Source organism: Panicum virgatum, chromosome 7N (genome assembly GCF_016808335.1).
Source record: "Panicum virgatum strain AP13 chromosome 7N, P.virgatum_v5, whole genome shotgun sequence".
Lineage (NCBI taxonomy): Eukaryota > Viridiplantae > Streptophyta > Magnoliopsida > Poales > Poaceae > Panicum > Panicum virgatum.
In genome coordinates this window covers 684,339-712,285 of record NC_053151.1, presented here as the reverse complement: position 1 = coordinate 712,285, position 27,947 = coordinate 684,339, and the positions used below count along the sequence as shown (strand labels likewise).

Here is a 27,947-nt window from a genome sequence, read left to right as displayed (position 1 = left end):
ATTTTAACACGAACATTGTTTGTCATATTAAATTCTACAACTTTTGTTTTGGGCAAAAGTTCATTTGAACTACGGTTTGAAATTTCCTTTTTGAGGCTTTTTCTTTTAGTGAATAAAAGAGGAGTTCGAATTTGAAATTCGAGCGACTTGTCATTTCATGTGTGAAACATTATTTTCTCCCTTAGTTTTAACTAGGTTTTTATTCATCATATCATGGGTGAGTTGTCATTAAAATTTGTGCGTGTTCTCTTATTGGTTTGAAAGTTACGAATTAAGGTATAAATTTTGTTGCCCCGCGTATTCACGTGTAGGTGACCAAAGTAAACCCAATTCAATTTGCTAATTTGAAGGATTTAGTCTTAATTAGTGTTTTAAAAACCTGGGCTATCACACCAGTGAGATGTCCAAGTGGCACATATAAAAGTTTAAAGATGCATGCCGTTATTAAGTGTCAAAGGGCTCCATTTCATTCAGATTACAGAAGGTGAGGCTACAACTTTACTCGGTTAATTCCGGGACGACCAAGAACAGAGGACTTGGACATGTTCCAGATTCTAGTTCTGAATGAACCCAGTCGATGCACATACCGTATACTAGCACATACGTACACCATTAAGATCTTCCAGGAGCGATACATACAATGCACACAGTCCTCTGTATCAGATGCAGGTGAATTGTAGCCAAAAGGTTTGCTTCTTCGCAACCTTGTGCATCGCCTAATAGCATCACTACAAAGTGCTGCTCCACCATCAGATTGACACACAAAAGGCATTCCAACTACGCAAAGCGCTAGGCGCTATGTGCGGTGGTTCTTCTTGAAAGCACCCTCAAGAACGGAGAAGGAGCAGAGCACGGTGTCACCGCTGTGCTTCAGCGTGTACAGCTGGCACAGCGCGCGGCTGGCCACCTCCCAAGCGAAGCCGCACTTGCTGACCTGGTTGCAGGACGTCGCGTGCTCGTACACCACTGGTACACCGCGCAGGCCTCGTTGAAGAGATCGAAGCGCTCCCTCGGGCTGTACTCAAACTCCTCGGCCTTGTACAGCATCTGCAGAATCCCGCAAGAAAAAAAAAAACATGCCTGCTCTTAGGGCAGCCTTTGAACTTTAAATGTCTTCCATTCGGCAAAAGGATACTTACCCACTTGTACTCTTGGTAGAGTTCGTGGAAATTGATGTTCCTCTCCGCTTTGTCCTCCAGCTTACAAAGTTTAGAGCTCTCCCTCAAGTACTCCTGATAAAGAGATGTCCAACAGCGCTTGTAATCTTCAGATACTGCTACCTCGGTGAAGCATTGCAGGGGCACTATCTCTGATAATAATAAAAAAAGAACAACGTAGAAAAAAGGAGAAAATTAGTTACCATCTCTGTTGTCAAGGGAAAGAGGGATATGAGACTTATCAGCCACTTACTGATTGAAGGATCAGCTTCAGACTCTTGTGATTTTACTTCATCATAGATTTTGCCCAGCACAGATGCCGAATGGTAGTCAGGATATCGTTCCATGAAGTGTGGGTACTGCTTGACCATCAGCTCTTCAGGAACAGTGATCTATTTTAAGCCAGATGGGCAAAAGAAGATTAAAAAAATCTTAAGGTTAAAAGTGTGACATAGGAAATATTTAAACATATTCAGACTTAATGTTCATCTGTTTCTTCTATGTGTTCCTGTATTATTTCATCTCCGCCAGACTCATACATCTCTCTCATTCTTCAGTCAAATAATTCTCACATCAAAACAAAACATATGAGCCGAGGATTGGAAATAACCTTGTTCCCTGACTTCGCTGCATCCAAAGCCAAATAGTAAATGTCAACCAAGTCAAGCATCTTCTTCTTTATTTCTTTCCGCTCGCTCTTAGGAATGCCGCCTGTCAAGAGCCGATCCATATATGCCAGCCAACAATTTACAGCTGCACCCAGGACATAACTGAAGGGAATACATTAATTTAATTGCATGACTTCTACAGTGATGCTAACTAATGATTACCACTTCATTCTCATTAGCATGTGGTCCAAGGAGGTAAGGATCCACATGTCAGCAGGACATTGAGTTAAATTTCCCAAATGTCCTCAAATTTTTAGTGAAGGGAATTACCACAAAAAAAAGTAAGAAAAAACATGGTACACTCAAATATAAACCCAACATAAGCTTAGAGCACTTCACAGCAATTTGTGCATGATTTCCTCACCAAGATGAGAATAAAATTCGCACCCAATGTGTTAATCCTACCAAACCTCACGGTCATCAACATTTTTTGACTAATACAGAGATTATTCCTGTCCAGTGGATGGCTGGGGTTAAAAAAATCCCCTCGCCTGCCGCCACGCCAAAGCACAAAAGGAAGGTCCTGGCCCGCATTCACACGGGTAATGGTGCCCTGTGTAAAGATGGGGCAGGGGTTCAGGGGTTTTCTTGGCCTGCGTGAGAGGTCTTCTCTTATTCAATGATCGGTGGTTTCTTCCCCCAGCAGGCCAAGTTTTTTTTTAAATCATGACTTCTTATTTCTTGCATATTATGATGCATGGTACTATTTTTAAGGTCAATACATTCTCCAGCCTTCTTAGCAGCAAATAAGCACATCAATGGAACTATAGGGATAAAGAGAAATCCAGCCTCGCTAGTTAGTACCTGGGTGTAAATCTAGCTCTCAAATATTCGCGGAATAACATGCATTCCAACTTGGATCCAAGATAATCCTGAGGCTTCTTCTGATCAGTCTTTCTCGGTGATATTCTTCGAACCCATGGTTTACGTGGTTTGAAGCACTCCAATAACTGAAAAGGTCAATTTGCAATTGAAGTGACAGTTCTTCTCAGAGGAAACAAAAAGGAAGAGCAGAATATTTTGTGCTGTTCTTCTACATCGGTGCTAAATGAGCACTATCAAATAATCCAAGAAAATACTCTACAGTTTTAGTCCAATTAAAACAATGGCAAACCCAACCAAAAAGTAGAAGAAAATGAAACATGAGTACTCCCCAACAAGGCTAACCCCACTCACTATTTGTAGTGTGTTAAAGTGACACAACATATGCAGCAGATGCATATTTGGTTACAAAGTTAAATCATTATAGAAAATTCCTTTCTTAAAATAATCATTATACAAACGGTTAGAAAAGAATTAAAGGTTATACAAGCTAACTCCAAAATGATGTGATTCTTTCCAAAAGGAAACACCGATGTAGTGCCAAGCACACAAATATAACATGTTCCTTCAAACCTGAGTTTCAAAAAATGAAATTTCCCCATAACCTTAAGTTTAAGAAAAACTTGTTGAAGAAAACCACGCTCCTAAGAGTTGAATCTGTGGGCTGTGGCTATTGGTTTTGCCACGTCAGTGACCAAATTAGTTTCGGCAATATCGAGCCCCTCAATTTTTCCATATTGAGTTCATCCAGATAGCATTACAAAAATTCAAAACAACAATGAGTTTTTATGAACCAGCACTATTGTAACAAAACTAGAGAAAAATAATAAATAAAATAATTTCAGCAGAGAAAAAAATATAAATCCATCACAAACAAAATATCAGGATCGCAAGGCTCCTAACAATAAACCGGAGAAAACTCTCTTTGCGTTGGTGGGCCCCTTGTGTCTAAGAGATGTTTTCCTGAATCTTATATAAATACAATATCAGAATAAAGGACGCAACAACCCTCTAAAACTCGGTAGCATTTAAAGTTGACTTTATATTATATACCCGTGCAACATTTAGACAAAAATCTAGTGAACATCATTGTGATTTGGAAATCCATCATGAAATTGTGAATTGTTTGGTGAAAGGAAAATTAAGGAAAGTGACGTGGGCTTTGATTGTTACACTGAAGCATAGTGTCCAAGTCAAGGTTTCATTAGATTTTGCAAGGTCCTATGTGAGAGACTAATCACAACCATCAGTTATATGATTTTCTTTAATTGGTATCATATTAGGCTACTCATCAGGCATGCGGTTTCCAAAAGCACAGTAAAAAAAATCAAGCCTAAAGTAAACTCTGCTGCAAAATAAACAATCAGTGGTAAATAGTACTGTGACTTCAATAACGAATAAGGAGAATCTTTCATGACCAAGGATCAGAATAAAATATAATATAGTAGAAAGCAATGTGCTCTGTGGTTTCTAATGACAAGCAAGGTAACTATGCATGAACAATTCAAATGTTAGAGAAAAAATAACCAACCAGTGGGTTTCTTGAGACCCAGTACATGTCGCCATCAAAATCGCTATTTGCCATTTCATCAGCCAAAGATCGTGGTCCACAAGTGGGGAAAAATATGGCATATTTGGAATTTCCCACGATATTCTCTAAACCATCAATATATGTTGCAGTCAATTCGTGTATATCGCCAAAAAGTAATCCAGGATGTTTATAGACAAGAACCTTTCCAGAAAGCTGGCCGTTGTCACTGTTTAATGAGACAAAATGATTAATAAAAAGAGGTCACAATTAGCCTTCAAGACTGGGTCAAAATGTTGGAAGGAAACTCAACTAAAGTTCATAAAAGTTACCCACATATTCTATGAAACACTAGGGATCAAGAAGCTCCAAATATTTATGAAAGACTAACAACAAAGCTGTTTAGTCCCAAGCAAGTTTGGGTAGGCTGTAAACCCATAATGAGACAAAAATAAAGGATAAAATGTAAAGAAGGTATTAGATATAGGCATATAGCAATAGTAGACGCCTAGAAGAACCATATGTTTTTATGTTACCATTATCCTATCACAACATAAGTCACACGAAATCATATTTTTTTTTCTCTCGAACACGCAGGAGAGCTGCGTATCTTTGTATTAAGAGAAGAAAGGGGTTGATCCAATTACAAAGAGCAGCACCTCACCTTGGACCAGAGTGAGGGCTGCAGAAAACCTAGTAGCACTATGCCACTATTACAAAAACATGGATTCTCTGGAAGCACAGAAATGCTTGCGTATTTGATGATTCTGCTCCCAACCTACAGTCTGCACTACAAGCCTTTAACGATGAATTACATCTATGGCAGGCTGCAGGTGCGAAGGGCCTTACTGAACTCGGTGTTGGCCGAGGGCTTCAGTAATGTGCAGCCCTTTATGTTTGTTGGTCAGGCCCTTCGGTTTCTCTTTTTGTAATAGTTCGTGATGTTAACTTAGTTTTACCAATCCCATTCTGGTCCAAGGTAGTTTTGGTTTCCTGTAATTGGACTATTTCTTCTTCTTAATACAAAGATACGCAGCTCTCCTGCGTGTTCGAGAAAAAAAAAACTATTACAAAAACAGGATGAAACCACACACGAAATCATATTTTGTTAACCAAGTTAGTTGCAGATGTTAGCCTGGTATAGCAAATCATCATGAGCCCATATTAAATAACTTCAGATCAATCTAATAAAAACATATTATATTTACAAAGCATCTGCTTCTCTTGTCAGATGTCATCCTCTCTTTTTTTTTCTGGGAAAAGTCCAAATTACTTCCCTCAAGTATTGAAAAAACTCCGTATAACCTCCTAACAATTTTTCAGTTTAAGTTACTCACATAGCTGTCCTTTTTATTTCTCCACGCACAAGTAGAGTTAGGACATCTAATAATATATTAACCCTTGGGGATATAATTGTATGAAACATTTTGACGAAAAATACATAATATATTTTTTTAGCATAAGTTATTGTGTCCACTATCACCATACAAAATTTTAGCTTTAAACTCAACTTGTGCATGGAGAAACAAAAATGGCAAATATTATTAAGCGGTAAATTGGACCAATTGATATAGTTGTGGGAGTAAATTGAACCCACAAAATAGTTTATGGGGTTACTGGATCTTGGCCATTTCCTTTTTTTTCTCTTGAACAGATGCTATCCTCTTTCAAGTTTCAAGGCAGAGGAATATCACACTGCTAAAAATCAGGAATGTAAGAAAAATATCTAAAGCAAAATAGTGCATTGCTTATTGTTTGTGCATGTGTTGCATGGACCTACTAGGGAACTTGCTAATACAGAGAGCGTGTATGCACAGTACATACAACTCACCCTGATTCCCTATTCCTTAAGCCTTAAAATCTCCAAACTAGAAAATATATTCCAAAGTTAGTATCATAGTTCAATTTTGGGTAAAAAAAGTTAAGGATTTTTCACATTGTCATGTTCCTACTAAAACAAATTGTGAAACGTGCAAGCAGCTCCAAATAAAGTAAGAAAGGATTGTCACATAAAGATTTTATCTCTAGAATTCGAATGCCTAAACAAAATCAAGGGGGCATTAGAAAGATATGAATGGAGGACCACTCAATTCAAAGCATGTGGTGGATATTGCTGGCATACAGTATAACGCAAACTTGGTCCCGTTTCAAAGTCCCCGTTGGGTCTGTTGTGCCCATCAGATAATAGCATTCATCTATAGGGATCCTTCCTTGTTTGAGTCCTTTTCTTTCCTCCTTGGTCATTAGAGCTAGCTGGTATTGCAAATGCGCTTCATCTTCTGATTGAATTCCAGAAAGAATCATTCGTGCTGACATTGAATCATCCAGGTCCGCATGGTTAAATGCAACTGTAAAAAGGGACCATGTAAGTAGAAAGCAATAACCAAGGCCCAAGTATTACTAGTTAAATTATTCAATGGCAGAATAGTTGGAACGTGCCCATTTGACCAGACACTCAAACAGTATAACTTCTATCTTTGTAGTATAAGCACGTGGTTATGAATCTACCTTCCAGCGAATCTCTAGGTTTATGACGAGCTTTATTGACATCTTCCAGTGCCTTCCTTAGAAGCTCCACAAAATACTCTGTTGGAACCCGGCAATAGTTAAGTAGTGAAATTAAGAACCTTGATGTCAAGGCCCTTTTAGGCCGATTGCTGAAACGATGCAACAAAACAAACTGACAGTGAAATGTTAACCAAAAGGAAAGGACTCCAACAGCTATAGAAAACAATAAAGGTGAGTTTGCAGGGCATATTGAATTTATTTCAAATTTGGACTCGATATAAGTATATCATAATACCAAACAATACCAAATGTACAAACAAATAACAATAAAGGAAAAAAAACTATAAAGGTGAGTTTGCAAGAGGGCATTTTGCATTTTAGTTCAATTTTGGACTCAGATATAAGTATATCATAATACAAAACAAGTAACAAGATAAGGAAAATGAATCGCAAGAAAATGGATGTATAAGTTACGCGGGTTACCTTGTAGTAATTATTTCCAAAGAGTTAAATGACTTATCGCCAAATGAATTTTCATCACCGTATATTGTTAGAGGAGTCAATGGCTTATTGGGCCTTAGCCCATTAGGGTTTATTAGTCGCTTGCTTAGGGGTCAAGTAAACCTCTCTATATAAGGAGAGGAGATATATCAATCTAATCAAGCAAGAGATTAGAAAGAAATATCTTCTCTCTTGCCGGCCGTGGGCAAAGCCCCGCGGCCGGCGTTCCCAGCGCCCCCAACCCTAGCAGCCGCTCTCTCGTCCTCGCAGCCCTCCCATCTCGTGAACAGTACCCACGGGTATTGTAGCGCCGCCGCCGCTTCCCTCAGCACTCTCTCCTCTCGATCCCATCAACATTCATAACAATCTAGTATCAGCTATGCCAGGCGACGACAAGCCTGAGCCACCACCGCCGCCGCCAACCATGGAGGGTCTGGCCGCCCAGATGACCAAGCTGCTGAGCAGCATGAGCGACATGGAGATGCGCATGGAGGCGAAGCTGCTGAGCAGCATGGGCGACATGGAGACGCGCATGGAGGCACGCATCACCTCTATGGAGTCGCGCCTTCAACCGCCGCCGACGTCGAACCCTGCGGCGTCCATGCCCTATGGGATGACAGGGTACGGATCTACAACCCTGGCGAGTTCATCGACGGCCGCCGCCACGCTGTCCACGGCACCCCCAACGTCTTCGCCGACCCTGCCGATCACCAAGGATCTGTGCACCGACATAAGGGTTACAATAGTCTAGATACAAGCTGCTCTCCAGGAGATGATACAACTTGAGCGAAAGAGAGAGGCGGTCGTGCACCTACAAGCGGCAACGCGCAAGTTATTGGCGCGACGGCTCGTCCGCGTGATGCGCAAGGAGCAACAGGACCAAGCGGCTTCATTCATCCAGGCGGCAGTGCGGCTGCAGGCTGCAGCACGCCGTCTCCTGGCGCGGAGACGGCTACAGGAGCTGCGCCGGAAGATGTACGAGGCAGCCTTGATGGCGGTCGACCTTGGCAAAGGGGAGCACATCCTCGCCCCGTCATACGGCCACCAGCAATCACGCCGATGTTCCGCTGTCTTCAAGCGCGCGCTGGGTAGCGAACTCCAATTCTACATCAGTGATAGGGGATGCGCTTTCCTCTTTGTCATCGGCGGAGGCACATCGCCTAGCGCCATCACGTTCCGTCACCGGCCGCCACGAGGACGTCTCCGCGGGTCGCTATTGCGACTAATTTCTGGTGGCGATACCTGTCCTCCCATCTCGTTCCGATGGTCTCCATGGGATCCAGGCGGCTACTTACGTGCAGGTCCAGCACAAGGAGGGTGTCCGCCGTATCTTCAAGAGTCAAAAATAAAGAATTGCAGTTTATTTAAAATAAGCCGAGATGTAAAAGGCTTGTTCTTAGGTTTTCGGTTTGCGTCTAGTGGAGTCATCGTTAGCGTCATTGTTAGGTTACAGCTCGAGGACGAGCTGCATGTCCAGGTGGGGTGTAGTGTTAGAGGAGTCAAGGGTTTATTGGGCCTTAGCCCATTAGGGTTTACTAGTGGATTGCGCGCGCATTGCGCGCACATAATTCCTTTGTAATCCTAGAGTTAATTATCATGGTAGTAGAAGATGTTTACAAGAAATGTAAAAATAGTATGTACATTTTATAAGATCTGAAAGGGAAAAGGGAAATAGGAAGATCGGAGTTAAAGTTTAGAAAATTCTATTTTTTTCCCCAGTGTAACCTAATTTAAACACATTGCGTGCCCACAACCTCTTTGTATTCTTGGTGGTAATTTTCATGGTAAGAAAAGGTGTTTTTATTCCCAGGGGACGTGCTGTTTTTGAAGAAGGAAGTTTGATTTATCGGCTAATTCTTTTTGCTATTGGCCTTGGCCTGGGAAAAATTTGTTGTGTCATCTTTTTAACAGCTCCTTTTTTCCTCCGCACTGCCAGTCGGAGAATGTTGTGCAGATAGGGTTAGGCTGCTTAAATGTTGGGATGGCACATCATTGAAAGATGAAGCTGCAGGCAGAGAAGAAAGAGGCTCTGCAATTTTTTTTCCATCCTGAAAGACTGTAAATCATAACTTAGAGCAAGTCCTTATAGGATTGAGTCAACAAATATAATCTAGAGATGCAAATTAGAAGAAATGCATTTTTACTCAATGTGTTTATGTTTGAATGGACAAAGATCAAAGAAACTGTGCTATCCCTTTGGATCTCTAATGGATTTAAAGCAGGAAATACAGCGATCAATAAATTCCCCTATTTTATTCCAAAAAAGGATTTAAACAATAAATCAATATTTTTGGCCTCACACTCTAAAATACCTTAACCAATGTTGGCTATCCTGTTCTGGTACGGAGATGGGAGAAGGAAAATATGGAGACTTGTATTCAATGGCAGATTTCTGTGTGCATGATGCTCAAAACATTGTCAATGGAAGGAAAAATGCCGGTGGGTGTAGGAATCTGGAGGATGTAGGATATAGCCCTGTCCGTTAAGGTTGATAGCTTCCTGATCGAGTTTCTTGTGTTCATACCAGCCTTGATGGGAAAAGAAGGCAAGGCAGTCAAAATCGGAGGCTGCCAGGTACAGTTTCAGAGTTGTAGGTGCAGGATGCGCAGGTCACCGTGAAGTCCCCCCAAATACAGTAGAATGGCAGTTTTTTTACCTTTGCTTTGCTTCTGCATATGTTCACATGCATGTAGGTAAGCAACAAGGAAGTTGGATAAGTACACCGTTTAACTACCGTGGCAAGCATGTTGAATTAGGTTAGTGAAAGAACATACTAAAGGAGATCACGTTTGAATTTTGGGGATGAAGAAGAGCATTAATTAAGCAAAAACGGTACAGAAGCACCTATTTACATGTGGCCGCATAGGACTTTGGGCAAAAGGAGCAGGAGTAATCGCGTTCATACCAGGTTCGGGGGGGGGGGGGGGGGGGTAAATGGCCACGCAGCATGCTGTTCCCACCTACAGGTAATCAAAATTAAATAAGGGAAGACCAGCCAAGTCAGTGGTGTATAAGTAAATTCAATACAAAATGGAAGAATAGTTGAAGTTGAACTTAAAACCTTAAAGCCGTAAAGTAGCAGTAGAATCCTTTTTTTTCCAACTATGTACGAAAAGAAAAAGGAAAAGGTCCATCAATTTTGGGCTCGCACCTTGCGGAACAGTAAATTGAGTTGAATCAAATCCATTTCTGTACTGGGAGAAATCATTGCCCAAATTAAATAGTAAATCAGTCGCAACATCTTTTTAAAATACATGGCATAATGAATCCAATCGTGGGTAAAGGCACAAAGAGAACAAGAAAGTCCCCACAGGAACAATATTGGAAGAATTTGTGCTACATTTCCAGATTATATCCGCAGAACCTTTTGAAGATCTTTTGGATTACGTAGGTGATAAGAAAAACTTCCATGTCAAGCTACCTATATTCATAATTTTTTTAAATTATGAACAGATGTTATTGGCACTATTATGGGGGGTTGCTGAACCTGGATGGGTGCATTTTTCTAATCAAAACAAATCAAATATTTGCAGAAAATATAATCTTAAAAAAATGAGAAGTATATGAAAACAAGATGTCAGGTTTAATTACATATTTTTCTTCCTAATTCTCTAGAAACTATACTATAAATGTTTGATTATATAATTTGCTAACATTTATTGTTATTTAACAGTAATATGGAAATGAAAGTTTCTCTACGGGGCCATAAGGCAACACAACTCAGCATCAATGTTGTTTGCGACAAAGATGAAATTGTTCCCACAGTTATCCTGTTCACTGCTGTTTGATCATACCTATCAAAGGGTATTTGAACCATAAGTCCATAATATTTCATTTTCATCATACCACTAAACAATTAATATAAAAAAGTATTGGTTCGGAGCATTAGTCAATTTTTATTTTGTATTTAATACAACAGCTTCAAATTTGAGCAAGAAATGTCCTTGAAATCACAGTTGTTTAAATACACAATGTATTCTGTTTTATCTCTTTTCAATTTCAATTGGAAAATAACCCTCAATCCATGTGCCTTAAACAGAAATGAAAGTCCAATTAACAAAAAGGAATACCATTAGGGAAGAAGCTGCTCAAATTGCAGCTGAAACCAAATATAATGACACCTTTGTGTTGTCCACCAATCGAATTGAAACCACATTAGAGTTTTGCTTAGGAGATCAAGATTTCCTGGGTTCAAGTGGGATTGCCATATCGCTTAACATATTGCGCAAAACTATCCCATGTGAACGGTATTGCTCAAGGCTGACCTTTTTCCTATACTTCACACAATTTGGACCACTGACAAAACAGTGCATGATAGTCTACAAAATGGAAGACCGCTGACCTTCAGCAGCCTCTTTCCAAGTATGAAAGCGTGGAAAATCTATCCTTTCCTCTGCCCACCTACAACCCAGGCCGCTCCATACTTTTGGCAGTCCATGCTGCACATATGAAAGCGTGAAAAAACTTCTAATGACTTGAGAAAATACATCCAGGGTTCTTTTTCCTAAACTACTGATGACCTGAGGAAATACAATGAGGTCTGGCACATTGTTCTTTTTCCTAAGTTCACTTTAAATTGCATGCCAGAATGTATTTAGTGGAACAACTAAACGTCAACAACACTAGAATTGTATGTCTGACAAAGCAAACTACAAACATTTATGTGATTGCCCATTCTCTCAGCTCTAAATCTGGAAATGCAAATGGCACAGAATAATTGAAGTTTGTGTTTCCTTTAAAAATGCAGAGTATGCTTGGAGGCCTATGCAGTGTTCTTAACACTAAATAAATGCCCAAACATATTGGGAAATATTAATACAACTGGACTTGTGTTTGTACTATAGACAATAATTCACATATATGAATAGGAATATCCGTCAGATCAGACTATGTCAATAGAAATGCTGAGCTGACGGGGCATTTTCTAAACTAAACAATAACCATGGACATATATGAAAAAGAATAGATGTATCTTATATGGTACTTTATTTTATTTTTCAAGTACAAAATACCCGCATCAACCAAATATGGCCCTAGAACTCACATAATAATTAATAAGATTGAAGAAAAGTAGCTCATAGTACCTGCCAATGTCTTGAGCAGCATGGAAGGACACACAATTACTTCTAAAGGTGCTTTTGCATGACCTGTAAAAATACAAAGACCATATTCTTAACTTAATGCAAAATGATAAATACTGATTAATACTTATAATTCTAATGTCAGCTTGATCCTACGTGACAAAGAAGGAAGATCACCAAGAGGAAGATCCAGATACAGTGAGTGCTATAATCACTCAACTCCAGCTGCCAAATTTAGCAAAAAAGAAAGGAAAAAAAAAGAGAGGAAAAGAGCGAGTGAAATCTATGAAGGCAGAAGCATAAGCTTGTTGGGTATGAAGCTGGACCAGCACTCACTGCTGGAAGGGACCAAGCTCGTGGTGCTCATCTCCTATCTCCCACCAACACTCGTCAACAGACTGCGCCTCCTGGAGGGGGGGAAAATCAAATTTTGTGCAGGCTAAAAGGAACAGATCTAGACAAGGGGGGAAGAAAATGCAGATGCAGGTCAGACGAGAGAGGAGGGAGGGGGGAGGAGCTCCGCAGCCAACCCTGTAGCGGCGGGGAGGTCGAAAGCGAGCTCTGCAGGCGGCGCCCGGAAGCTCGGCCAAAGGCCGCGCCAAGCAAGCTGCCGCGCAAAGGGCCACGGCATCAACAGTCTGCACCACCTACTTGGCCGAGGATGGGGCGCACTCGCCGAAGAGGAGGTAGGAGGACCCACCGCGCGTGGTCGGAGAGGAGCTGCCGCCGCCTACGGGACACTGGCACTGCGTGGTGCCACCGTCATCATTGCTTGTGGCCGAGGGCCGGCGCTCCGTCGGCGCCGCTGGTCGCGATGATCGCCGCTCCACCATCGCCGCCGTGCGAGGGTCCCGCACACATCGCCTCCGCCTCATGCGAGGGCCTCGGCCGGTCCGCCCGGCGATGCAGCGCGCCGTCTCACCCCACGCGGCTCCTCGGTAGCCGACGCCTCATCTGCCACCTGTGCCGCGCGCGCCCCTGAGCGCCGCACCGCCGTGGACGGCTGCAACTCGTGGGCGGTAGCGGGCTGCCTGTGCGCCGCTCTCGCCACGGCCGTCGTGCAACGCATCTCCAGGCGCCGCTCGCGCCGTGCCGCCGTGCCGCGACCCATTGCCCCGCCCCGCACCAAGAGCCGCGTCCTGGCGGGGGTAGTTTCCCGCGCCTTGCGCTTGGATGGTGGCGGGGGTGGTGGGACGAGCCCATGGCGCCTCAGATGGAGGGCTGGCCGGGGGTGGTGCGGCTGGTGAGGCTAGCCCGTGGAGGGGTTGGCTGCGGCAAGGTGCGTAGGGCCAGGATCGCAGGCGGCGGCGACCGGCGGAAGCGGCGAGGCGTTCGGTGGGAGGAGGGCGCGGTGTTGGGTGGGAGGAGGGCGCTGCTCCTCGCCTAGTGCCGTCGGCGGGCTCGGGAAGCCCGTGCGCGCCGGCGCCGGTTGGGGCACAGCATCGGAGCGACCAGGAGAGGAAAGCCGAGTGCTCACGGAAATTTCTAGGAGGAAGCGATGGCAGCGGCTTTTGTTGACTTGGGAGACTACCCGGGGAAGAAGCTGAGGCACAACACACGAAAAATACAGCGAACGCGTTTAGACATGTGTGAACGCTTCGACCTGAAAGAGGACGCTGTGATTGGCATGCTGGGAATTGGTTATCACCGTTGGTTTGAAATCGGAGGAACGGTAGAATTTTCGCTGACGTGGATGCTCCCAGAGCTCACGGAGGCGTGGGGGAATAATACATAGAAATTAGTCGCTTGCTTAGGGGTCAAGTAAACCTCTCTATATAAGGAGAGGAGATATATCAATCTAATCAAGCAAGAGATTAGAAGGAAATACCTTCTCTCTTGCCGACCGTGGGCGAAGCCCCGCGGCCGGCGTTCCCAGCGCCCCCAACCCTAGCCGCCACTCTCTCGCCCTCGCAGCCCTCCCATCTCGTGAACAGTACCCGCGGTACTGTAGCGTCGCGGGTACTGTAGCACCGCCGCCGCTTCCCTGTGCACTCTCTCCTCTCGATCCCATCAGCGTTCATAACATATATTTTTATCATTGATGGTCTTATATGAATTGTCTGAGGGGGAGGCTGTATAGGTGAGCAAAGGAAAATTGAGAAAATTGGCAGTAACACAGAAGTATGCTAGAAAACTGAAAATTATTTTAGTTGGGATATTTAATTTCCAAATATGGTCAATAACACGTTGCCATGATATATTATAGAGACAGAAGCATTGCATTCTTCAAGTTACTAACAGATATGAAAAATAGGCTTTACGTACGAGCAAGATTTAAGATAAAAGGTAATGTCCAGAGCAACTAATCATGATGAATTCACTTAACAACAACAAGCCTACTAAATTAGAGTTCAGAGCAACTAATCAAGATGAATTCACTAAACAACAAGAAGCCTACTAAATTAGAGTTCAAGTCATGCAAAGTGACAAACACATACCCTTTTATCAACTAGAAGGGTTCCCTTCACAGCATATCATTATGGAACATATGGAACTGCATTAGAAGAGGCTAGAATACAAAAAGAAGTACGGGTTGATTAGATAAGCCAAAGAGCATCTGAGAAATAATAGAGCAGACTATAGTATCATATAGTCCAGGGAATACATGTTCAGAGGTGAGATATTGGTATCCCTTTGAATCCACAGCGTCTTGTGCAAGGCATAAAAGATAAAACATTAAGCAAAGAGTATTTAAGGAATTATAATGGTTAACTGAAAAGACTAGTGTCAGCTACAGGTCACATGCCTTAAGGAAGTTTCCCTTGAAGATGCTGGTGGGGCATTCTCTAGCTAAATCTACTGATATTAAGCCAGTCCCGTCAGTCTGAATCAAACTTTCCCCATCTTGAACAGCGATTTCTCCAGATTCATACTGAAACATTCAACCAAATATAAATGGCATCCAGTATCTGGCAAAAACATGAGAAGAAAGAATATTTACCCTGCAAGGTTCGTCGTCGATTATTTGAACATGAACTTCTGATAAGTTCACGTCCAATTTGATAGTTTTGGATAATACCAAACCAAACATGCAATATGCCCTCTAGAACGATAAGTAAAATTTTACTCAAAAGAATGGGACAGTTCGGTGGTAGTTGCAGCCTTAAACTAGAACAAAAGGAGGCACATGATAGTAACAAGGTCACAACTCACGAGAAGGTACCGCATTGTAATGGATGTGAAACAAGCAAAATAAGACTAAGCTACATGATGAAGGTGCCAGCTGATTGGGTTTGTCTTACTGGTCAGGATTCCAAGAAAGCTGCTGGAAGGGATCAAGGTGATGATGGATCTCTTGTAAGCTGATGGTCCAACAACCAGACCCCAGGGCGAGGGCGCTGCTAGCACCGGGCAACGATCAGACTGACACGGACAAGCTTGAGAGAGTGACTAGGAGGTGGAGGTGGCCGTCATGATGGAGGCTGGATCCCACATGGCAAACATTGAGGGAAATCTGCTTTTGTAATCCTTTTGTTGTGGATGCTTGAGACTTTTGAACTCAGTTCTGCTTTATGCTCAGGAACCTGGGTATTCCTACTTAGGTGGTCTAGCTTGTATCAGGTTAGATCTACCTTAGGCTCTCCCCTTTTTCTCTTTCTGGGTGTATGCCAAACTCTCAGAATTTCCATTCTAAGTAATGGAAATGGGGGTTGCCTTGTGTCGAAAAAAATGATGAGGGTGCCAGGTGTCAAGGTCCTACGACATTCTCTACCCTCCTAACAGGGGGAAAAAGATTTGGTTTGGTTTGCACATGAGACTACACATTAGAGAAATATGGAAACAGAAAAGGTCATCAATGTGCACAAATTTTATAAGCATCACCAAGTCTAATCAAACTTTGTGTTCTCATAACATATCACCTCTCAGATTGAACCCACATGTCATTGTGATAGGGGTGTCAAATTCTGAAAGGCTCACGAATTGAGACCCAAATTCTGAAATCTCTCCCTATGGATATAGCAAAAGTAGCAGATTTAATATCATGCGCCAACTTTATGTAAAAAAATCAAGTACCAACAAGGCATCGGCTATAAATTGGAATAGATGCCTAAAGGTATTCATTGATTACTTAAATACCATGCAATAAAAGTACATAAGATGGTTGACCTTGATACATATTTCGCCACAGTAGGAGCATTGTGTATGTGCATAAAGAGTCTGCGGGCCTGCTCAATTGTGTGGCCAGAGAGATGGTATGGGTGATCCCTTTCCCACCCAGACTCCATCCGAACAAAATAGCACCTAACAGAAGAGCTGCACTTTTTGTTCTTCTCTTTCTTCTTTTCCTCTTTTAGCTTCTCCTCCTTCCCTCCATCTTTGTGAACTGGTAAAATGGCAGATCAGCTCAGTCAAGACAAACCATAAGTCAACATGTGGGTACGTAACATGAGACGCCCCTTTTAGAAGATGGGAAAATGCTTAGCGCTCACGTACACAAAGCAGTCAATGCTAGCAAACTAGTGCATTGTCATCTTGTTATCTAACAGCCAAGAGTTTATCCAAAACTAAGGACCATCACCGAGAAATACTTATTCCTTGAAAACAGTACAATATCTTTTTAAAATAAAACTTGTAATTCTATTTCCTTACTATCCTGCACACGAAAATGGATAGGCTACACAGGCTAAGCCACACTTTAATCTTGTTTCAGTTAAGGTCAGGTGAGAAACACATCAAAACACCTAGGTCAGGTGAGAATTCCAAAGAAGATGAGGATAATGTATACTCCCTCTGATCCCAAATTTAAGTCCATTAGGACAACGACACAGTCTTCAATATTGTACTTTGACCAACAAATGTCTATAAGAATATATTATTTTAAATAGAAACAGATACGGCGTACATGTTATGAAAGTATGTTCCATAATGAATCTACTAATATTATCCTCATGTTATAAATCTATACATTTTAGCAACTAATAGTCAAAGCTAAGAAAGTTTGACTGAGGACAAAGCCAAATGGACTTATAATCAGGATCAGAGGGAGTATATCAGAAGGCTGCAATTTAGGTGACATGATCGAAGTCATAGAAAAAGAACCTCGCCATGAGATGGATGTTACATGATATGATTTTGTTTACCATTAGTAGCTTAGTGCATATAGCTATATTGAATCCTCTGTGTTCCTAGGTCTTTATTAGCAGATCAAAATATAACTCCTGGCAAGGCTCCAGTATAGACTAAACGGAAGAGCTATAACAGACTCAAGGTTGACTAGTTTCTACATGCTGACAGGATTCATAATCCCTAGTTCCCCACCAGCATAAACCATCTAACATGATATCTAGATATTCCCAACAAATGTAATCAGTGAACAGTGGTCTAGACAAGTTTTAAATGCAATAGTTCTAGCTAATTTTTCCCTCAAGCATAGTGTGTTTCTGGAATAGCTCATTTAGCAAAGCTGTGAATTGACTTCACTGTGCACGCAATTGTGGAGATTAAAACTATCAGTAGCAATTGATCTTTGCCTTGTAAATTGATCTATAGTTCTATACCAGTATTGCAGTACAAGAAAAACAAAACTAACTGAAATAGTGATATCGACGCAAGCCCAAAAGGATACCATCATTAGCGAGCTGGCTGTAAAATGTGCAGTAGATACCGAACTTGTCGATTTTATTTACAAGATCAGGTATATCTGCAAACTTCACAAGAAGAACATTGTCATCACCAACAATTTTCTGCAGATGAGTCCTTGTATTCTCCACATATGGACCCTGAATCCAATAAAATAATGTAAATTATAAGCAGATTTGGATACATCTCCTCAATGCATTGTAGAAAACATGAAAGAAAGCCTAAAGAAGAAAAATGATATTGCCAGTTGTATCTGATTGCAATAACCAAGGATTAAGCCTTTTCCAAACAGTACGCAGAGAAAGTGCACTTGACATTATGACATTTTTCAACAGAAATGTTAGATCAGGAGTATACCACAATATTCAGACATCAGACAAGATAGGATACACAAATGTAACCCCTCCAATGTTCCTTACAGTGCACTATTGGGATGAGCAAAGAGATGTTATGACAGTAGAAATTTATCTCACTAACTCAAATCACACATACGTCAATATTGTGTACAGCTCCATAGGGAGATATGGATGCAGTTTCAAGCCAGGTTTCCCTTTTGTGAAAGGTGTATGGTGTATTGTTCAAGAAAAAAAATTAGAAAAATAACCTGCAGAAAATCATTATCAAATTCATGAGCTGCATGACAAGCCAAAAAGAAAAGGCATACATGACAAGCACATGAATAGACCATGATAAACTACTACTCTTTTTTGGTGTCAACGATGCTACAATGAAATTTTCTGTGTGCCTGCAAAGTTAGATGTATGAAGTCGATGATATTTAGGCATTTTTTTAGAAGTACAACATGTATTGGATAGAGAAACAGGATTGCTAACAGGGCTGCAGGTCAGGTATGCATTAAAAAGGGCACGCGCAGTGCTGAAAGCTATGATACAAGATGCGGCCAGGGGAAGGGAAATTTTTGCAGTCTTAACCTTGCTTAGGGAAGGCATGCATAGAAGCCAAAAGAAATCTACAAACTGAGGATAGGAGGGAAAAACTGAAATACATTCAGGATAAAGGACTTCCACAGGGAAGCATTAGTAGAAAAGAATAAGAAACTCACAAACCTTAAAGATATAAGCTATGGTATCATCCCGTTTCTCGACATTACAGTGGTACAGTCTTGTCTTGTTCGGGTCCCAATCAAGATTCTGCAGTACCAGTTGAAAAAGTTTCTTGAGTTATCTGCTAGTATGTTAAGGGAATAACAAACTAACAGCAAGTATAAGAAATATACTGAATTTATCCAAATGATGACTAGACTAGCTTTCTTTGCTAGGCATCAATGCTAACACTGCATGAGTCTTTAAAGAATTCTTGGAGACTTACAAACTGCCATACTACTTTCGAGTTTGGCGCTACTAATATTGCAAAAACGTTATTGATTCTACTCAAAATAAATAAACAATTACTGAATTCTTTTGTTAGCCATGAATGCCAAAAAACGTGATGTAAACTTTCTAGAAGATACTAAGGTAGCATTTTTTTAATTAATAGGCAGAAATTTTTTTTCTCGAACCCGCAGGATTAATAGGCAGAAATAGTGTGGCATGATCGTACAAACTGCCATATTAATAATTTCTTGTATACTGGAATTTAATTTAATTTAATTAATTAAATACAAAAAAATAAAAGAACTTTTGTTTTCATTTAAAAATATTGGATAACTGTAGAAAGGTAGAATGGGAGAAACACCACACCCAATCAGGGGGGTGAGCCTTCATATATATAGCCAATGTGGCTTGTGTTACAAGGAAACTATCCTGGTACAAATCAATCAGCTATACATAGCAACTACAATAAGCTATATATGTCAGGTTCTATACATTTCCTAATACCCGCCTGCAGTCGCAACGGGAGGAGTACGGACGCAAAGACTGGACCGAAACTCTGTGAAGAGCTGTACAGGGAGGCCCTTGGTCATGATGTCAGCGAACTGATGAGCGGAGGGAACATGAAGAACCCGGACCTGTCCAAGCGCCACCTTCTCGCGGACGAAGTGAATGTCGATCTCGATGTGCTTCGTGCGCTGGTGGTGAACAGGGTTGGCCGTCATGTAGACGGCACTCACGTTGTCACAATAGACAACGGTGGCGGAAGCGAGGGGAACATGGAGCTCCTGAAGCAACTGGCGGATCCAGCAGCACTCAGCAACGGCATGGGCGACCGCACGGTACTCGGCCTCGGCGCTGGACCTGGACACCGTGGTCTGACGCTTCGAAGACCACGAAATCAGGTTGTCGCCGAGGAACACGCAGAAGCCTGAAGTCGAGCGTCGGGAGTCCGGACAGCTAGCCCAATCGGCGTCGGAGTAGGCAATCAGACTGTCGACGGGGCCGGTGCCGATGTGGAGGCCGTAGGAGAGCGTGCCCTTCACGTAGCGCAGGATGCGCTTGACCAAAGCGAGATGAGGCTCGCGAGGGTCGTGCATGAAGAGGCACACTTGCTGGACAGCGTACGCCAGGTCAGGCCGAGTCAAGGTGAGGTACTGAAGAGCACCCACGAGACTCCTGTAGTCGGAGCGCAGGGCCAGACCCGCCCGGAAGTGCAGGTCCTGACGGGGGCACTGGACCACGCCCGCCGGGACCTGCAAGCTCGGAGGAGGGAGGCGGCTGCTCAACGTTCGAGGAGAACGGAGCGACCGCGGGCGCCGAAGGCGGAGGACGAGCTGCACGGTTAGTAGAGCAAGGCATAGTATCCACAGTATCGTTGGCCAAAAAATCAAGGGACGATGGGGGTGCAACAGGGGAGACGTCTGCAAAAGGGAAGTGTGACTCGTCGAAGACAACATGACGCGAGATGATGCGCCTGGTGGACAAGTCGAGACAGCGGTACCCCTTATGAGCTGTAGGATACCCGAGGAACACACAGGCTGCGGAGCGCGGGGCTAGCTTGTGTGCGGAGGTCGCCTGGAGATTGGGATAGCACAGGCACCCAAATACTCGCAGGTGATCATAGCTAGGCGGCGCACTGTAGAGGCGTGTGTAGGGGATCTCGCTGTGAATGGAGGACGAGGGGCGCCTATTAAGCAAATAGCAGGCGGCTGCAAGTGCCTCAGCCCAGTAGGATGCTGGCATGGACGCATGAAGCAGGAGAGTGCGCACGGAGTTATTGAGCGTGCGAAGAACACGCTCAGCCTTGCCGTTCTGTGCGGAGGTGTACGGACACGAGAGACGTAGCAGGGTGCCATGGGCCGCCAGGAAAGTGGACGTGGCAGTGTTGACAAACTCTGTGCCATTGTCGGCCTGAAAGCACTTAACGGGCAAACCAAACTGAGTGCGAACATAAGCAATGAAATCAACTATGGTCTGGTGGACATCAGACTTGCGTCTGAGGGGGAGTGTCCAGCAGAAATGAGAAAAATCGTCCAAAATCACCAAGTAATAAGAATAGCCAGAAATGCTAGATACTGGTGACGTCCAAACATCACAATGAACAAGCTCAAAGGGTGCAGCAGTATGCGAAGTAGATGAAGTAAATGGCAGGCGAGCGTGTTTGCCAAGCTGACAAGAGTGGCAAAGTGAATGGCCTGAATTATTACAAGATAATAAATTGTTTTTATTCAATCTAGCTACTGCTGCTGGAGCGGGGTGGCCGAGGCGCTGGTGCCACAAAGTGCTGGAGGCGGCGACAAGTGCAGACGCGGTGGAAGGCTGCAAGGTGTATAGATCCCCGTCGCTATTGCAGCGAAGAATCACGCGCCCCGTCGGGATGTCCTTAACAGAAAACCCGAAAGCGTCAAACTCAATGGAACAGTGGTTGTCGCGGGTAAACTGACGAACAGAAAGTAAATTCTGAACAATCGAGGGAACGACAAGAACATTATTGAGTGCAAAAGTGGACGCTGTGGTGGGGAGAACGGAGTGACCGTGAGACGTGACTGGGATACTAGTACCATTGCCTACTAAAATTGAAGAGATGGAAGTGGGCAGACGTTTGAGGAGTATACCATCCGAGGATGTCATGTGGGAGGAGGCGCCGGAATCCATCACCCAGGGGGAGGACCCCTGGACAGACATCTGCTGGAGGGCTGCAATCAGCCCAGCTTGATCCCACGTCGAAGCTTGGGCCGGAGGAGCAGCGAACGGGCCTGGCGAGTACTGGAGAGGAGCGAAGGCCGCGTGGGCCTGCTGCGGCCCAAGTGGAGCGAAGGCCGCGTGGGCCTGTGGCGGCCCAGAACCCAGCAAGCCTGGCGAAGGGCGCCACAGCTGCCCAGCAGGCGGCCCACCAGCGCCGGCCCAGTACTGGCCGCCCGGGTTCATACAGAACCAGGGCCCAGCAGGCGATGGGCGCTGCGAAGCGCCGAAGCCGCCGCCGTGCGCGCCGGACCCTCCGCCAGATCCGCCGCCGTTCTTGCGCCCGCCCTTCTTGCCGGAGTTGCGCCTCTGGCCGTCGCCGCGGGGCTGCTGCTGCGGCGCCTGCTGCTGACCGCGGCAGCCAGCGCCGCCGCAGGAGGAAGCAGAGCCGGCGATGAGCGCCGTGGCGGCGGCGACCTTCTTCCCATTCGCGAGGCGCAGCTCCTTGAGAGAGAGTTGGTCGCGCGCGTAGGTGAGGGTGAGGCTGGTGGCGGCGACGTGGTCGGCGGTGCCGGCAAACTCTTCGTTCAACCCGCGGAGGAGATTGAGGACGAGTTGCGGCTCGTCGACGGGATGGCCGACGTCGCGGAGCTTGTTGGCGGTGGTCTTGATGCGGAGGCAGTAGTCGTCGATGGAGGAATCCCCTTGAGTCATCGAGTGGAACTCGTGGCTCAGGAAGATGGCCCTCTGCGCCTTGTTCGCCTGGAAGAGACCGTCGATGGCGACCCAGAGCCGACGAGCGGTCTGGGTGGTGCCAGTCGTGGCCATGTCGAGGACGGCCTCGGCAACGGAGCCGAAGATCCAACTCCGGACACAGCAATCCGCCTGCTGCCAGGAGGAGTCAGCGGGGGAGGGTGGAGCAGTGCCGTCGATGTGGGAGATGACGCCGAACTTGCCGCACATGGCAAGGAAGCTCGCCGACCACCGGGCGAAATTGCCGCCCTGGAGTTCCAGCGTCATCGGCACGTGATGCTTCACGTTGACAGAGAAGGGGTGGACGAACAGAGGGCCGACGGAGTCGCCCTGTGTCCCTGGAGAGGAGGAACCAGACGAGAGGATGGTTGATCCGGAATTGGCGGACGTCATGGCGGCGGCCGTCAATAGCAGATTGGACCAGGAAAAAAAAATGCTACGGCCTGGAAGAGAAGGCGGCAGCAGAGAGGGAGACGCGGCGGCCAGAGGAGGCGGCGGCGTGGGTAGGCGCCGAGGTAAGGGCTCGGCGCGATGGTGGTTGGGTCGCGGCCTGGTGGCGGCGACGGGGGTTTAGCGGAAGGGAGAGGAGCCAGGAAGGGCCCGGACTCTTGATACCATGTAGAAAGGTAGAATGGGAGAAACACCACACCCAATCAGAGGGGTGAGCCTTCATATATATAGCCAATGTGGCTTGTGTTACAAGGAAACTATCCTCGTACAAATCAATCAGCTATACATAGCAACTACAATAAGCTATATATGTCAGGTTCTATACATTTCCTAATAATAACTATGCAAAAAATGTGCATGCAACAGTTTCTTGTTGAAAACAGGTCCAGCATGGCTGCATATGTCAATCCATTTACAGATAATTAAGATCGCGGCACTTGAGCATCTCTAAGAAATTGAAAAAATGGATATGTATGTGTACAGTTGCAGCAATCAACTAGCATGATTGAAAATATCAACTAGCATGATCGAAAATAATGATTAATGCAACAATAAGTTCAAGTGTGATGTGACCTTTCATCTATCTGAAGCTAGTACATAGTTCTTTCCAAATTTGTTCCAGATTTCTGATTCGAAGCAATCCATGGGCAGTGACTTCAAATATCTTATATAATTTACATCCTCTAGTACTTCTTCTATCTTCTTGCTATAAGAGTAAGGAGGCAACATTGATTAGAGACAAACACAGATAGTAAAATAATAGAGTAAAAGGTGACACCGTTAAGAAACGGATACTCTGTAAAAAAAAAAGTAAGTTATGGTAGCAATTATGCTCAATTGGTCTTTTGGGGGTCCATTACTCCATTAGATAACGGATTAGTCATAGGACCCTTTTTTCCTGAAGTTAAAACCAGTAAGCTAATTGTTCTAATATGCAGGTGAGGAAAAACATAAATCCAATAAGACTTACTCTGCTAGGTACACGCGTATGAGGAAAAATCGATCAAACTCTAACTCCCCCAGTGCAAACATTTGAGGGCTTGCTATTGCCCTCAAAGAATTCCAAGAGGCAACAGAAGGTGGTGTCCTGATCCCTATCCTTCCTGATAGGCCATCCATTTGCTGAATACGCGTTGTAATATCCCAAACAGGGCTTGGGGTGAGAACCCGGGAAGGACTATCAGGCATCTGATACTCAATACACCCAGCCCCCATTCCTCCAGGATTTGCTATTGGAGAAGCCACTGCTGAAAAAGGGTACTGATTCTGCAAGCAAGGAGAGTTCGAACCCGGTGGGCTCTCAACCTCCATTTCGACTATTTCTGGAACAGTACAAGCATTTGTCCTGGCGGGGCTCTGGCGGACAGAGCTCATAGGCACGATCCTTGCCTGGTTCGAAAGACCAAAGGCCATCACACCATCAGGGCTCTGAACCTCCATTTGGATGTCATCTTGGTAGAATGGTCCTGATATGGAATCCTCCGTTTGATAAATGGCTTCATGGTTAGGAAGAAGATAAGCAATATGATGCAAAATGTGCCGTTAAGCAACAAGAGCAAACACGACCAAAATTATGTCTCAAAATCAGATACTATCATATGAATGTAACATAGTTTGAAAAATATGAGTAAAATAGTTTGATTAAGACTTTTTTTATTACTGAACTTCCATACTCAACAGAACTCAAGATAATCAATCGTGAAATGAGAAGGATTGAGTCTGACCAAAAAATAAACTACCAACCTCCAGTTGAATTAATTTAACTAATTATCTTTTATTCTAACAAAAATAATTAACCTTTAACCAAATAAGCTATGCCAATGAAAAGATTGGTAGTTTTGGGGGTAGTTATGAAATTCTCTCCTTCACGTCAGATTTGAATAACAAAAAAAAGATTTTTTTTCAAGAAAGTGAACTTAAGGTAATTTGTTACTTATAGCATTATATTTCCTTTACCTAAAAGAAAGAACTAAACCTATAAAAAAGAAAAGTACGATTTTTTCCGAATCCATTCTATCCGACGAACTCAGATACTGAAAGGTTAGGTATATGAAGAAATGCAATTTCTACAAGTGATCGAACATCAGAATAATGTAGGCTATCAGATATTCCGAAAGGGAACTCGAAGCTAATGGGAACAGAGGAAAAAATTGAGACTTTCCCAAACTAGTGGAGACATGTCGAAAACATTGTGAAGTTATCAGGGGAAAATGCAGAGAAAACTAGCAACGGGATTTGTCTAAAATTAGAAGTGTATGTCCAGAGAAATTCGAAAATAGAAGGAAAACGAAACCGTCCAACAAACGCAGTGGGGAAAACAAAACACCGGCAGTGTCGAGGGAGGGAGAATGGAATTAGAAAAGCACCCTGCGGGGAGGCGCGGAAGGGGCCGGAGCTGCACGCGGCGCTCTCGGCGGTGGGGACCCCCTCGGCGTTGCGCTGCATGGCCTCCTGCTTGGCGAGCCACTTGATGAAGGCGGACAGGTTCCGCACCCGGGCGCCGGTCTCCGCGACCTTCCGGAGCACCCTGGCCGCCGCGGCGTCGCCGAGCTCCGCGAGCTGGCCGCGCGCCCACTGGTCGGCGGACTGGTCCAGCTGCGCCTCGAGGCGCGTGAGCTCCGCCGACACCGACGCGGCCGCCGGGAGGGTTTAGGGTTTAGGGTAGGGCGGCCGGCTTTCGCGGCGGGGGCTGGCCGTGTCGCGGCAGAGCGGGAGACGGAGGAGGAGCGAGGTAGCTCGCGAGGGAAGCCTCCTGTTGTCGGGGAGCGGCTGCGGGCGCGGCGCGGCGTGGCTTCTTTGGTCAAGCGCGACGGGCGCGGCGCGACCGCGCGAGGAGGGGTACAAGTACAAGTGCGCGCGACACGGCAGAGGCGCAGAGCAGAGCCGAGCTGCAGGGAGGCCGCGTGGCGGGAGGTAGGCCATCTCCGACCATTCCTCCTCTCCAACTCCCTTCTTCGCCCGCGAGCTCAACTGCCGTCGAGGGGAGGGGGTGAACAGCGCCACCGCACATCGAGGGGGAGAAGAGGCCGCACCGGCTGAGGGGAAGCCGCATACGGAGAACGGTTGGAGAAGGGAGGGGGAGCAAGTTCACCCTGAATCGAGGGGGGAGCTATACGGGGATCCCCTTGGAGATGGCCTGATTCGAAGCTTGCCAGTGGGTAGGCCAGGGAGGGAGGGAGACTGGGCCAGGATTCGCCGCTGCACTGCACTCAGCTTTGCGGTACCGTCGATTCCATCTAGTAGTGTACACTGGGACTCAGCTATTTTTTTTACTCGTCTCAGAATAATTGCACATCTTAAATTTGAAAATTGTCCCATAAAAAATTACTACTTTGATCTCACTACTATAAAAAATAAGTGTATCCGGAGTTTTTCAAAAAAGACAAGATAGTATCCAGATTTCTCACAAAAAATAAGAAGTATTTTTATAATTTTACACTATATATTGGTTTGCAGTACTATATTACTCCCTCATACTGGATTACTCTACCCAGTAAAAAAAGCCAATCTTTTCGGAAAAGGTAAAAATGCCAACAATTATTGCTCAATTTTCAAATGGAATCTTTTCACATTTAAAATATTAAACATAGACTAATCATAAAACTAATTACAGAACTCGTCTGTAGACTACGAGATGAATTTATAAAAGCTAATTAATCCGTTATTAGTACATGTTTACTGTAGCAATTTATTGTCTAATCATGGACAGACTCAAAAGATTCAACTCGCAATTTACCGGCAATATGTGAAAATTGATTTTTTTCGCCTATATTTAACTAGGTGTATGCCCATGCGTTGCTATGGAAAAAACTTTATTTTCTTATAAATGTACACATCAACGATCGAGATAACTATATCTGCTCAAACATAATTTTACATGCAATAAATAAATTATTGATCAAAGATGAAATAGAAGTGCTCTAACATAATCACATATCGATGATCAAAGATGAAATGGAGACAAAGTGTACGAGCAAACGAGATGGCTACTCATACCAATAGGATCCTCTACATGATTTACACGCTGTAGAAAACAAATAAGAAAATATTTTAAAACTTACCGTTCCAATTAGACAAGTGAAAGTCATCATCAACCAAATAACTATCTGCCCGCTCAATGTTGTTGGCCCCAACACGGCACGATTATTTTTTTAATTTTCAAATAATATATATATATTAATGGTATCTATATCTACCACAAACACAAGTGAAAGTCGGCTGGAGTGTCAGTTTAGATGTAGAATTTGAGCGTAGTGTCGGTATGCCAGCAGCCCCAACTTCAACCCACCACGCCACGAGACACGGGGAGCGAAACACCACGTCCGTACCTAAGTATGGGTTAGGAGTGTCTTTGGCGTAACGCCCAGGCAGATGTGCCCTCAGCCAAAAGGCCTCGGATGCAATTTGCGTTCAAAAACTTGATGGTTCACGGGATTCTGCAATTCATACTAGGTATCGCATTTTGCTATGTTCTTCATCGATGCGAGAACTGAGATATCCGTTGCCGGAAGTCGTGTTGTATTAAGATAGCAACATTGCGAGAGGCATAACCGGCAAGCTGGACATGACCCAAAGTAAGATATTATCAGTGTTCCTTGATGTCTTCGACGCCCGCCGTGGGTTCTTTGGCGGTACAGCGTCGAGCATCCGACGCGCGACGGGACGGGTCAGGGCATGCGGCAGTGGCCAATGGCCAGTGGCTGACCACGCATGGCGGTGGAGAACTGTGCTTTTGATTTGACTGGAGGTGACACAGGAGGGCAGGACGCGGTGACGTGTTGGTCAGTGGGAACGAACGGGTGTGTGTGGGGGGCGGGCGTGAAGGTGGGCCCTCTCTCTTCCGAACGGGTGTGTGTTGGGGGCGGGCGTGAAGGTGGGCCCTC

At 44.5% G+C, this 27,947-nt stretch overlaps 2 protein-coding genes and 1 non-coding gene across 4 annotated transcripts; all 3 read right to left on the bottom strand.

Annotated features, from left to right (window-relative positions):
• Nucleotides 1-422: 422 nt before the first annotated feature.
• On the bottom strand, nucleotides 423-24,051 carry LOC120681702 (probable RNA-dependent RNA polymerase 3). The gene is made up of 11 exons (XM_039963323.1): nucleotides 24,035-24,051; nucleotides 23,729-23,770; nucleotides 18,913-18,996; nucleotides 17,796-17,985; nucleotides 16,373-16,589; nucleotides 4,179-4,404; nucleotides 2,630-2,775; nucleotides 1,768-1,927; nucleotides 1,411-1,549; nucleotides 1,140-1,309; nucleotides 423-1,047 (listed from the first exon to the last, which is right to left on the bottom strand). Exons 5-11 carry the CDS (start codon nucleotides 16,489-16,491, stop codon nucleotides 871-873), a joined length of 1,137 nt encoding a protein of 378 aa, XP_039819257.1. The 5' UTR covers nucleotides 16,492-16,589; nucleotides 17,796-17,985; nucleotides 18,913-18,996; nucleotides 23,729-23,770; nucleotides 24,035-24,051; the 3' UTR covers nucleotides 423-870.
• Nucleotides 9,296-14,287, bottom strand: LOC120681720. 2 transcript variants are annotated; one of them, XM_039963342.1, is made up of 5 exons: nucleotides 14,094-14,287; nucleotides 12,269-12,331; nucleotides 10,246-10,286; nucleotides 10,090-10,144; nucleotides 9,296-9,853 (listed from the first exon to the last, which is right to left on the bottom strand). In XM_039963342.1, exons 1-5 carry the CDS (start codon nucleotides 14,284-14,286, stop codon nucleotides 9,837-9,839), a joined length of 369 nt encoding a protein of 122 aa, XP_039819276.1. In that variant the 5' UTR covers nucleotide 14,287; the 3' UTR covers nucleotides 9,296-9,836. The 2 variants fall into 2 exon arrangements, with proteins under 2 accessions (XP_039819276.1, XP_039819277.1); XM_039963343.1 differs by lacking the exons at nucleotides 9,296-9,853; nucleotides 10,090-10,144; nucleotides 10,246-10,286 and adding an exon at nucleotides 10,985-11,623.
• A 3,370-nt stretch (nucleotides 24,052-27,421) lies between the features above and the next one.
• On the bottom strand, nucleotides 27,422-27,577 carry LOC120684076. Its single transcript, XR_005679062.1, has one exon. It is a non-coding gene; the product is annotated as a 5.8S ribosomal RNA (ribosomal RNA).
• Between the last annotated feature and the right edge of the window lie 370 nt (nucleotides 27,578-27,947).